The 13,591-nt window shown below is 40.0% G+C and overlaps 1 protein-coding gene across 3 annotated transcripts in view; it reads right to left on the minus strand.

Moving 5' to 3' along the window:
- The window catches only part of RFX8 (regulatory factor X8), a 118,807-nt gene that overhangs the window by 31,025 nt on the left and 74,191 nt on the right, over positions 1–13,591 (minus strand). For all 3 annotated transcript variants that reach the window (XM_036758204.1, XM_036758203.1, XM_036758202.1), the window contains 3 exons: positions 10,698–10,756; positions 9,060–9,216; positions 5,670–5,764 (listed from right to left, as the gene is read on the minus strand). In XM_036758204.1, the coding sequence (XP_036614099.1) occupies positions 5,670–5,764; positions 9,060–9,216; positions 10,698–10,756 (311 nt within the window). The remainder of the gene's footprint in view (positions 1–5,669; positions 5,765–9,059; positions 9,217–10,697; positions 10,757–13,591) is intronic.

The raw sequence follows: 13,591 nt of genomic DNA on the forward strand, positions 1-13,591 counted from the left end.
CCCAGATAATACTTGCATATTACCAATAAAATGGGTCAGTAACACTCTGGATTACCAAAGATGAAGAGTGGATGTTCTTGAGAGTAGCAATCAACTTTGATTGGTTAATTATTAAATGATAAGAATGAATATTACAATGAGAGGTGGACCTATTTTAATGAGGGGCTGGAGAATGTGACTTTGATTATGTCATTTACTTCTAAATTGCCCAGCCTTGAACAATCTTTCTTTTTTTTTTCCTTTTTTTTATTTAATATATTTAGTTTTCTGCATTGATTTTCACAAGAGTTTGAATTATAAATTTTCTCCCCATTTCTACTCTCCCCCCCACTCCAAGATGGTGTATATTCTTGTTGCCCTGTTCCCCAGTCAGCCCTCCCTTCTGTCACCCCACTCCCCTCTCATCCCCTTTTCCCTTCCTTTCTTGTAGGGCAAGATAAATTTCTACGCCCCATTGTCTGTGCATCTTATTTTCTAGTTGCATGCAAAAACTTTTTTTTTGTTTTCGAACATCTGTTTTTAAAAATTTGAGTTCCAAATTCTCTCCCCTCTTCCCTTCCCACCCACTCTCCCTAAGAAGTCAAGCAATTCAACATAGGCCACATGTGTATCATTATGTATAACCCTTCCACAATACTCATGTTGTGAAAGACCAACTATATTTTGCTCCTTCCTAACCTATCCCCATTTATTGAATTTCCTCCCTTGACCCTGTCCCCTTTCGAAAGTGTTTGTTTTTGATTACCTCCACCCCCATTTGCCCTCCCTTCTATCATCCTCCCCCCTTTTTTTATCTTCTTCCTTCTTCTTTCCTGTGGAGTAAGATACCCAATTGAGTATGTATGGTATTCCCTCCTCAGGTCAAATCTGATGAGAGCAAGATTCACTCTTTCCCCCTCACCTGCCTTCTCTTCTCTTCCTACAGAACTGCTTTTTCTTGCCACTTTTATGCGAGATAATTTACCCCATTCTATCTCTCCCTATCTCCCTCTCTCAGTGTGTTCCTCTCTCATCCCTTAATTTGATTTTGTTTCTTTTAGATATCTTCCCTTCATCTTCAACTCACCCTGTGCCCTCTCTCTCTCTCTCTCTATATATATATATATATGTATATATATATATATATATATACACACACACACACACACACACATATACATACATACACACTCACATATACATATATACATAAAGATATAGATATATATATATATATATATATATATATATATATATGCATATTCCCTTCAGCTACCCTAATACTGAGGTCTCATGAATCATACACATCATCTTTCCATGTAGGAATGTAAACAAAACAGTTCAACTTTAGTAAGTCCCTTGCAATTTCTTTTTCTTGTTCTTTTTCTTGATTACCTTTTCATGCTTCTCTTGATTCTTGTGTTTGAAAGTCAAATTTTATATTCAGCTCTGGTCTTTTCACTGAGAAAGCTTGAAAGTCATCTATTTTATTGATAATTCATATTTTGCCTTGGAGCATGATACTCAGTTTTGCTGGCAAGGTGATTCTTGGTTTTAATCCTAGCTCCATTGACCTCTGGAATATCATATTCCAAGCCCTTCAATCTCTTAATGTGGAAGCTGCTAGATCTTGGGTTATTCTGATTGTGTTTCCACAATACTCAAATTGTTTCTTTCTGGCTGCTTGCAATATTTTCTCCTTGATCTGGGAGCTCTGGAATTTGGCGACAATATTCCTAGGAGATTTCTTTTTGGGATCTATTTGAAGAGGCGATCGGTGGATTCTTTCAATTTCTATTTTGCCCTGTGGCTCTAGAATATCAGGGCAGTTCTCCTTCATAATTTCTTGAAAGATGATATCTAGGCTCTATTTTTGATCATGGCTTTCAGGTAGTCCAATAATTTTTAAATTATCTCTCCTGGATCTATTTTCCAGGTCAGTGGTTTTTCCAATGAGATATTTCACATTGTCTTCCACTTTTTCATTCCTTTGGTTCTGTTTTATAATATCTTTATTTCTTATAAAGTCACTAGCTTCCACTTGCTCCACTCTAATTTTTAAGGTAGTATTTTCTTCAGTGGTCTTTTGGATCTCCTTTTCCATTTGGCTAATTCTGCCTTTCAAGGCATTCTTCTCCTCATTGGCTTTTTGGAGCTCTTTTGCCATTTGAGTTAGTCTATTTTTTTAAGGTGTTGTTTTCTTCAGTATATTTTTCAGTATTTTTTTTGGGTCTCCTTTAGCAAGTCATTGACTTGTTTTTCATGGTTTTCTTGCATCCTTCTCATTTCTCTTCCCAATTTTTCCTCTACTTCTCTAACTTGCTTTTCCAAATGCTTTTGGAGCTCTTCCATGGCCTGAGAGCAGTTCATGTTTTTCTTGGAGGCTTTTGATGTAGGCTTTTTGACTTTGTTTACTTCTTCTGGCTGTATGTTTTGGTCTTCTTTGTTACCAAAGAAAGTTTCCAAAGTCTGAGACTGAATCGGGGTGTGTTTTTGCTGCCAGGCCATATTCCCAACCAACTAACTTGACCCTTGAGTTTTTCAGGGGGGGTATGACTGCTTGTAGAGTTAAGAGAACTATGTTCCAAGCTTGGGGGGATGCGCCAGCTCTGCCACACCAGCACTCCTCCTTCCCCAAGAACCCCCAACCCGGACTGGACTTAGATCTTCAGCAGTCTCTTCATTCCTGTTCTGATCCGCCACTTAATTCCTCCCACCAGGTGGGCCTGGGGCCAGAAGCAACTGCAGCTCTAGTTCTGTAACTGCCCCACCTCCGCTGCCCCCAGGGCAGTGGCTGAACCTCGAATTCTTTCCACTCCCGCAGCTTTTCCCACTAACCTTCTCTGTTGTCTTTGGTGTTTGTGGGTTGAGAAGTCTGGTAACTGCTGCAGCTCACTGATTCAGGGCGCTAGGGCACGCTCTACCTGGCTCCTGGTCTGGTTGGTCCGTGCCGCCCAGGCTGGGCTCTGCTCCACTCTCAGCTCCCTGTGGGATAGACCTCACCCAGAGACAATCTAGGCTGTCCTGGGCTGGAGCCCTGCTTCCCTCTGCTATTTTGTGGGTTCTGCGGTTCTAGAATTGGTTCAGAGTCATTTTTTATAGGTTTTTGGAAGGACTCAGCAGGGTGCTCCCGCTAGTCCCTGCTTTCCAGCCGCCATCTTGGCTCCACCCCCCACAGCAAACACTTTCGAAAAGGGACAGGGTCAAGGAAGAAAACTGAATAAAGGGGGATAGGATAGGAAGGAGCAAAATATAGTTAGTCTTTCACAACATGAGTATTGTGGAAGGGTTTTGCCTAATGATACAAATGTGGCCTGTGTTGAATTGCTTGCCTTCTTAGGGAGGGTGGCTGGGGAGGGAAGAGGGGAGAGAATTTGGAACTCAAAGTTTTGAAAGAAGATGTTCAAAAAAAAAAGTCATTTCTGCATGCAACTGGGAAATAAGATATACAGGCAATGGGGCATAGAAATCTATCTTGCCCTACAAGAAAGTAAGGGAAAAGGGGATGGAGGGAGTGGGGTGACAGAAGGGAGGGCTGAATGGAGAACGGGACAATTAGAATATATGCCATCTTGTAGTGGGGGGGAGGGTAGAAATGGGGAGAAAATTTGTAATTCAAACCCTTGTGAAAATTAATGCTGAAAGCTAAAAATATTAAATAAATAAATAATGATTAAAAAAATGTTTCTTGACCAGTCAAAAAAAAAAAAAAGAATACAGATGCAGGATTTAGACACAGACAACACATTCATTTTTTTTGTTTAAATGTACTTATATTTTACAAGGCATGGTTTTTGTTGGGGAGTAGTGTAAGTTACTGGCAAGTGACAACAATAAAGATAATTTATATTTTTAAAATTATGAGCAATATTTTCTCTTAGATCTGTGACAAGCAGTAGGAAGAAAAAACAAATTTAAAGAAATCTTGGTGAATGACCTAATAAGCAAAGTCATCCTGAGAATATTGCAGGAAGAAACTGGAAGAATAAGAAACAGATAAAATATGGAAAAGAGCTACCAAAATTTTTTAAAGAAAATTATTTTTACTATTAAGGATAGTGAAGCCTATTCACAGAGAAAGTAGAAACACTGAATAAAACAAATTGGGAAAAGGAGCTGGATTAGAACAAGATTCTGCAGAGGACTCTTGGGAATACAAATATCAAGGAGATAAAAGAAGCACTGGAAAATTGGAGTGGTAATAAAATAGCTCCCCTTTCTAGAAGGCTTTAGGTGATATATACATGTCTTTTCCCCCAAGCTCGGTTATAAACCCCTTAAAAGACGAACATCCTTTATGTCTACAACATGTAGCACGGAATTGGGATAATAATTGTTCATTGTTATTTTCTTTTGTTAATTTTTACTATGCCACTCCTCCTGGAACATTTTGGCTAATTGAAACATGTTTTCTGTTAAGATTAACATCACCTAGATAAAACCTGACTCATGGTATAATAATATTAAGGGGAGACTTTTTGGCATTCCTCAGATAAGGAGCCAAAGCGGAGTTTTGAACTTCCTAAGGTGACTTAGTTAACTATTTGTACAAAAAAAAATACTACTGGCTCTAAGTCTATATCTTTTAGGCAAATCTTTTGGGTAAATCTTTTCTCAATCAGCCATCTGTAGGTAGTTTAATCTGTAACCTGACTTAGTTTGTCCATGGAATCTGTTTAACTAGGTTTGTTCCTTAAAGGATGTATGAGATGATGATTCTGTTTAACTGTTTCAATTTATACGGCTTAAGAGGATGTACTAAATTGCTACATATTAAAAACTATTTCTCCATCTCTCTCATGTAATTTTGTCTATAAAAAGTCTCATTAGAATCCTAATTTTTGTTCAGGGTTATTTTTCTGACTCTTAAAGCTATGCTTAAGCATAATAAAAACCTAGGTTCTTAATCTCTAATTTCTGCAATGTGGTAAATTTATTTTGGCAGCAGTAACCTACCAAGTGAACTCAAAGAGAAGATATTTCTCTCACAACAGCATTCTAAAAACAAAGTAAAATCCTTGAAAGCAGGAACCGTTTTGTCATTGTCTTTGTGTCTCCTTTGTCTAGCATAGACAAAGACACTAAGTGTCTGACACACAGTGGGTGTTTTTACTAACTGCTTCTTCAGTTGAATTGCTTAATACAAGTTTACTGATAGAGGTGATAATAAAGGAGAGCAAACAGGGCCTACCGAAAGACTTGCCAATGGTAAAATGCCCCCATGGGCCAATTCAAACATAGTTATAATGTGATACATCTTGAATCTTTTAAATTAAATCAGATACTCTAGTGGTGCTTTCTTTAGGAAACACAAACAACTATTCTTTTTATGAAATATACCCCTTTCCCATCTGTCCCTTCCTATTCCCTCTATCACCCCAACCCCCACCCAAATTCTGCATGTATATACAATACAACAGTTCATTAAATCTTCACCGTGGTTTGGGTTTGTATTCCTTAAACGTTTCTCTATGTTCAAACAGTAGGTGTGTAGAATGGCCAAATGAGCAAGGCTCAGAAGCAGATGAAAACCTGTCCCACAGTTTTTAATACTAGTCCAAGCCTTGACATGCCCCAGACAACTCTGGGCAGCAGCCTCTCTTTCATACTCTTGGGGTAGGAACATTCAGTACATAATTTGTCTATGGCTGCCTACTTTCCTTCAAGAAAAAGCACAGTTAGCTTTGTACCTGGAAGACAAACGCCTGGAGATTTGAAGACACACAGTTCAGGAAGACACTGACGTCCGTTGAAGTTCCCAGCAAAGAAATCAAACTGTTTAAACCTGGGAAGAAAAAAGACACTAGGTGATGATGAAGCTTTTTGTTTAGACATTCATATTGACTTTAAAAATGGTTCTGAGACATCAATAGATCAGCAGGACTTCTTCCCCCCAAGGGCGGGGTTAGTCTTTAGCACAAATAAAGAATCCTTGGCCCGGATTTCTCACCAACTGTGCTGATCTACTTGTGAATCAGAAAGCCACCTGACCAACCACTTCTGTCACCTGTGGAGTTGGAAAGACACCTTTTAAAAGAACAATTGCACCTTGTAATTAGACAGAGCCTTTCTTCAAGTGAGCTCATCACACCTCACAGACGTGATCTCACCAAGGGTGCAGATTTCATGCAAGTTGTAGTTTATTACTGCCATTTAACTGAGAAGGAAAATCAAAGCATTTGAGAGAAGTTAAATGCTTTGCCTGGGGGCTAGAGCAAGCTGGTGAAGGATCTGAAGAACAGAAATCTGCTATCTTGACATTGCAGACCTTGGATCTTTCCACTGGAGCAGACAATGCTGCAGGCAAAAAGAAAAGGCCTTTCGACTTTCTGTATTTCTATACACACTGTGTTTGTCAGTGGCTCCAGAGGTGAGGAGGGTTGGCTTGAGCTTATGCTGAGGTTTTGTCAGTACTTAGTTGGGAAGAAAGCCAAATAAAGGCTACCAAGAAATTCAATAGAATTCCTTCTGGAAGCGCCGCAGAATCCAGAGCAAAGTGGGCACTTGTCCAGTGAACTACAAAAAAGAGGTATAGATTACCCTTATTCTGACAATGGCAGGAAGGTGGAAGAATGCACCAAATTAACTTAATCACATTTAACAGTATGAGAGAGTTTAACAGTATGACATAGTGGATAGAGAGCTTGATCTGCAAAAAAATAAGACCTATTTTCAAGTTAAACCAGAAATGATTACTATCTGTGTGAGTCTGGGCTGCATCACTTACCCTCTCTGAGCCTCAGTCTCTTTAGCTGTAAAACAGAACCTATGTTATAGGACTGTTAGTAGGACCAAATAAAATACTGCAAGTAAATCGCTTTGCAAACCTTCCAAGTGCTATATAAATGTGAACTATTATTGCTGTTCTTAATAGACAAGAATAAGAACAAGAACCCTGGAGTTGACATTTTCTGGTGGCTGTGCAGATCCCCCACCTGATAGAGACTTTCGCAGGGCTCTATCGAAGTACACTACTACGCTTTGATGAAAGGAGATTTTGGAATGAGCAGGGCTAATGACAAACACCCACAGTAACCCAGCAAGCTTGTGCATAGCCACCCACTGAACTAGTATTGATTATGTTAAATGCAATGAATTACAGAAAACATACCCAATTATTAAACATGGCACCATTGTAAATACTCTTTGATGAGGCTAAGAGTAACAATATTGGACTCTGTTTGGCTTCAGGCAAGTCAGTGAACGAATCAAATCCAATTTAGGCACAATAAGTGAAACAGTTTAAATGCTATGAGCAGCAAGTAGATAAAATAAAGACTTCATTTACTTTCCCCCTCCAAACCGGAATTAATGTTTGCTTTCTCATGGAGTAGTGCATATCCTCAGAAGATGATCAAAATCTTTTGATGACTGCTCATTATTTGGAAGAATAAATTTAATTTGTGCCATGATGGCAAGCACGAATACATATCACATAGGCCGGCATTGCAATAACAATGATAGCTAGCATTTATACAGGGCTTCTGAGGTTTGCAGAGTGCTTTACATATGTTACCTCATTTGATCTCTACACAGCCTGGTTGAAATGCTTATTGTCCAGTCATTTCAGCAGAGTTCGATTCAGCATGGCCCCTTTGGGATTTTTCTAGGCAAAGATTCTGGAGGGGTTTGCCATTTCCTTCTCCAGCTCATTTTACGGATGAGGAAACTGAGGCAAACAGGGTGAAGTGACTTGCTAGGGTCACACAGCTAAGAAGTATTTGAGGCTGGGTTTGAACTGAGATTTTCCTGATTCTGGGTCTAGTACTTCACCTACTGTTCCATTTGGCTAGCTAGCATTATGGCATTGGGCCCCAGAGAACTAGCCCTGTCAAATTCTGGTAAGAGACTCCACTAGCTCAGATCATCCCAGAACAGAGCACCATACCCAGAGTCAGAAGACCTTGGGTTGAGTCCTGGCTGCATTTCTTACTAGATATGGGACTCCACAAGTCACTTACCCCTCTGAATCTCACATGACACAAGGACAAAATGAAGCTTAAGCTTCACATCAAATGATAAAATGCAGGTGAAAGCATTTTGGAATCATTAAGTCTCATAGAAACACAAATGATGCAAACAGTGAGATGGCTTCACAGCCGGAGCCTTAAGCTCCCACTAAGGTCTGCTAATACTGCTTTATTGTAGCTGGGAGGTGACTTACGGTTCTTTTTTTTTTTTTGACTTATGGTTCTTAAAGGCAAAGTGAATGGAATGCAAACTGGCAGGGTCTGCCAAGCTCAGAATGCTTTGAGTAGAGGCAAAGTAACAGTCTGTGTATGTCTGTCAGTTGAGAGCCAGCCTTTTTCAGTTCAAAGAACCTCATCACTGGAATGGTTACTGTTGGACAATGAATCTTTTTGGATGAAGGAATTCACAAAGATCACTCTACTAATGTAAACAATGGTTGTGACCACATTGATGAAGGAAGGGCATGCACCAACCAAATTATGTATCCTTATGGTATTAAGTGGGGCAGCTAGGTGGTGGTGCTGGGCCTGGAGTCAGGAAGATTCATCTTCCTGAGTTCAAATCCAGCCTCAGACACTTACTAACTACGTGACCCTGGCTAAGTCACTTCACCCAGTTTGCCTCAATTTCTTCATCTGTAAAATGAGCTGGCTGGAGAAGAAACTGGCAAACCACTCTGGTATCTTTGCCACACAAAACTCCAAAAGGGTCACAAAGAGTCAGACACAACTCAACAAATAGTATTAAGTGAGGCCTGATGCATAATGTTTAAAAGCTATATTGACAATAATTTTAACTTAAAAAAACTATACTTAAGGAAAAAGTCAAAAGTTTGCTAGGATTTTTAGTCTGACATTTAAAACACATTGCTATTCTACTCCAATGTTAATCCCACAAGTCAGAACCAGATGCTAAAAAAACCACCATCCTTTCTATAGACTTTAAAAACTGTTTAATTGGCTAGCATACAACAATTAGCTTTATATAGAAATGAATATAATCCTTCCCACTGGGAGGGATAGCATAAGTAAACCCTTAAGGGAAAGACTCAGCCCAAACAGTTGACAAACACACTAATAAAGAAGAGAGTCATAGAGAAAACAAATTACATTTCAGTTCCATGTTGCTTTCCAATTCTTCCATACTTCTAAAATGATTCTGCAAGGGTTTCCTAGGAATATCCAACGCTCCTTGGTTGACAATCGCATGCAAGTCTGATTTTAAAATGTTGACTCTCCTGTTGTTATTTAATACCACTCTCATTGTCTAAAGATAATGAGATTGAAGAGTTAGTTAAAGCTTTTCATTTTATTCTTTCTACTCCCCTGGACAAAATCCCAATTTCACTGTCAGAGAAAGCAGAAATTAGGTTTAGATATTAACCATTAAATTAAAAACCTCACCGACCATCAGGATGTTAAAACTGTATGCAATATTTACATTGTTCCTTGAAGGAACACAATTAAATATTTAACACTGAAAGGGTTGAACCACCTCCATGGTTACCCAGAAAAATGCCCATGCCGACAGTCTGCTTTTCAAGGGCCACATCAAGGCCGGTGGACCTTCATTTCTGGGCTATGCCCCGACCCTCAGCCAAGGAAAAGTATAAAAGATATATAGGTTATCCTACAGACCAACTCTCAAATGCCTGACTGTCCTCAAACGAGATGTAGTTAGCATGCGTACGTCTAATATTCAACTTTAAAAAATCAGCAGACGTGGCCAATGTAAGACCTCAAGGACCTTATATATAGCTGTATGGCTGTCAAATGGGAGAAGGAATAGGTGGAGGGATGGGCCTATGTTTTAATAGATCCTGAGCATAGGTGTATCTTCTCACAAGTGAAACTGCGAAGTGGCTGATACAACCAGGACATTTCTGTCACATCTGAAGGTTCTCACTTTCAAGGGACTTCCAAACTAGATTTCACTGGTGCCCATATTTTTATGTTTTCTAACTTCCATTTCAAACCTTACTCTGACTTTCTTAGAAGGATAGCTATCTACCCTCCATTCAGAGTGAAAAGACGTATGACTAAACAACTAGGCAAGTTTTCCTGACTCTCTATATAAAACATATGATTATCTATCTATGTGCACACACATATATAACATTACCACATTATCATATTTAGTCAGGAACACCATGTTTGTAGACACATGCATACTTATCCATGTATATGCTTCATGGGTGTGAACATGCATATATATATATACACCTACCTGTATGTATATCTATATGTCTATATCTATCTATCTATCTATCTATCATCTCTCTGTCTATACTGTTGCCTGTTGTGTAAAGCAGATCAGACTCCGATTCTACCCGATGGAGTTTGTCATTAATACTATTCCAAAGATGTCATTAGCATTGTGCCTGTAATTCTGCCTTGTCCTTTCTCTTTCCCTCAACTTAAAAAGCAAGATAAGGGATTATGTAACAATAAAAGACGTTCTAAAGGGGTAGAAAGAAGAAAGTGGTTCCCACCAAACAAAAGAATTCATCGTTTGTAAAATGTTTATGGGGCTTACCAATTATAACCACACACCAATATGGCTCACAAGTTGTATATTTAGAAGGGGACTAGGTAGCCAGTGAAGTCCCTTCCAGCTCTGAAATCATGTGATCTTGTGGTTAATTTTTTCACTTCAAAGTGTAATTAGTGCTGGTTTTCCTGAGATACAGAACCCTCCGTTATTTTGGGGAATCGTCTTGCTCTCTGCCATGTTTGGGGAAAACATACCTTTGCCATGTTGGAAAGGTAAGTCTTCCTTCTTAGTCTTTTGACAAACACAGTAACTTCTGTTGAAACACAAAGAAACAGAAACTTCTGTTCAAACACAAAACAAACAAGTGAGTAGCATTTCTTATTTCATATTCTCAAATTTAAAAATCAAGGAAGATGGGAGCCAAGATGGTGGAATAAGCAGTAAATCGCTATGACTCTCTCATATTCACCTCCAAACAACCATAAAATAGCACCCCAAAACAACTCCCGGAACAATAGAACCAGCAAAAAGATAATCTTTGAGCCCAAGAAACTTGGGGGATTGGCAGGAAAGGTCAGTCTCACTTAGGTAAAAAGGGAGCACATTCCAGAATGGGAAGCATCCCAGCAAGCCAGCAGCAAGCCCCACCTCAGCAACCCAGCAGTAGTAGATCCTTAGCCCCAGTGTGGTAGAGCAGGCAAATGACAGCAACAGGACCCCCCAACATGCCTCAGTATAGCCAGGGGACTGGGAAGATTCCAGCTCTGAGAACCACCACTTGCTTTAGCATAGCCCTAGGTGAACAGGCAACCTCCAGTGGCCAGATCACCACGTGCTTCAGTGTAGCCCCAGAGAAACATGGAAATACCCCACCAGACTCAGCCCACATCAGACAACAGCACTAGGACCTCAGCTCAGCACCAGGTAAGCTACCAGACCCCTATGGCCTCCAACTGCATCAGTCACCCCTATCCCACCCCCTCAGTGCAGCACCAGACATGAGGGTCCCCCGTGGGCCTCAGGACAACATCAGAACAACACCAGGTAAATAGCCAGGACCTGCAGCCCTGGGCACAAGAAGCCTAAGACAGGGCCCCTTCCATCCCAGGAGGAGGGCTCAAATTTAAAAGAAAGGAAAAAGGTAAAAAAAAAAAAAGGATGAGCAATAAACAAACAAAAAAAGATAATCTGACCATAGAAAGTTATTATGGTGACAGGGAAGATCAAGACACAAACTAAGAAGAGGACAACAGTGTCAAAATACCTATGGGCAAACCTTCCCCCTCAAAAATGGGAAGTAGTCTCAGGCCCAGAAAAAACTCATGGAAGAGATCAAAAAGGAGCTTAAAAATCATATAAGAGAAGTGGAAGAAAAATTGGGAAAAGAGAGTGATGCAAAAGAATTATTAAAAAGAGTCTACCTCTTAGAAAAAGAAAACAACTGCTTAAAAAGCAGAATTGGCTAAATGGAAAAGGAGATATAAAAATCCACTGAAGAAAACAACTCCTGAAAAAGTAGAATTGGCCAAATAGAAAAGAAAGCACAAAAGCTAATGGAGGAAAACAGCTCCTTAAAAGTTAGAATTGGGCAAGTGGAAGCTAATGACTCTATGAGACATCAAAAATAAATCAAACATATTCAAAAGGATGAAAAAATAGAAGAAAATGTAAAACAACTCGTGGGAAAAACAACTGACCAGGAAAATACATCCAGGACAGATGTTAGAATAATTGGACTACCTGAAAGCCATAATCAAAAGGGGGACTTGGACAGCATCTTTCAAGAAATTTTCAAGAAAACTGTCCTGACATCCTGGAATCAGAGGGCAAAATAAGCATTGAAAAAAAAATCCACTGATCACCTCAGGAAAGAAAGCCCCAAGTAAAAACGCCAAGAAACACTATAGCCAACATTCAGAACTATCAGGTCAAGGAAAAAGTACCACGAATGGCCAGAAAGAAACAATCCCAATATCTGGGAGCCACAATCAGGATTACACAGGACTTAACAGCTGTAACATTAAAGGATCAGAGGTCACAGAACATCATGACATTCCAGAAGGTAAGGAAGTTAGGACTACAACCAAGAATCAACTATAAAGCAAAATGAAGCATAATATATCAAGGGGAAAAAATGGTCCCAAACCATTCTTCCCAAACAGGATACTGTTTATGGTAGGATCCTAGATTTAGGGCCAGAAGGGCCCTTAAAGATCATTTAGTCCAACACCCTCATTTTATAGATAAAGAAAGAAAGGAAGGTTCAATGTCTCGCCCAAAATCATACAAGTATTATTTGAACCCAGGGCCTCTGACTTTAGAGCCAGTGTCCTCTGACTATTGTCTTCTGGTCTTTCTTGTCTTTAAGAATAATTTCATTAAGTCAAACTTCACATAGAATCCTTAGGCTCTAGAAAAATTAGTTTTCTCTTCAAATGGGAGAAGAGAACTCTGAGCATTTTCCAATTCTGAACCCCCCTGACCTCCTTGTCAATTTACTACTCCATCTAGGATTGAGAAAAGGAGGAGAATTTTTTTTAAAAGTGTGTACTTCCGGGGCGGAGCCAAAATGGAGGCTGAAAAGCAGGTTCTAGCGTGAGCTCCCTGCCGAGTCCCTCCAAAAACTTATAAAAAATGGCTCTGAACCAATTCCATAACTGCAGAACCCACAAAAGAGCAGAGGGAAGCAGGGCTCCAGCCCAGGACAGCCTAGATGGTCTCTGGGTGAGGTCTATCCCTCATGGAGCTGGGAGCAGAGCAGAGCGGAGCAGAACAGAGCCCAGCATGAGCAGCGCCGGACCAACCAGACCAGGAGCCCACCCTCCCTAAGAAGGCAAGCAATTCAACACAGGCCACATTTGTATCATTAGGCAAAACCCTTCCACAATACTCATGTTGTGAAAGACTAACTATATTTTGCTCCTTCCTATCCTATCCCCCTTTATTCAGTTTTCTCCCTTGACCCTGTCCCTTTTCAAAAGTGTTTGCTGTGGGGGGTGGAGCCAAGATGGCAGCTGGAAAGCAGGGACTAGCGGGAGCTCCCTGCTGAGTCCTTCCAAAAACCTATCAAAAATGGCTCTGAACCAATTCTAGAACTGCAGAACCCACAAAATAGCAGAGGGAAGCAGGGCTCCAGCCCAGGACAGCC

The sequence above is a fragment of the Trichosurus vulpecula genome, chromosome 4 (assembly GCF_011100635.1).
Source record: "Trichosurus vulpecula isolate mTriVul1 chromosome 4, mTriVul1.pri, whole genome shotgun sequence".
NCBI lineage: Eukaryota > Metazoa > Chordata > Mammalia > Diprotodontia > Phalangeridae > Trichosurus > Trichosurus vulpecula.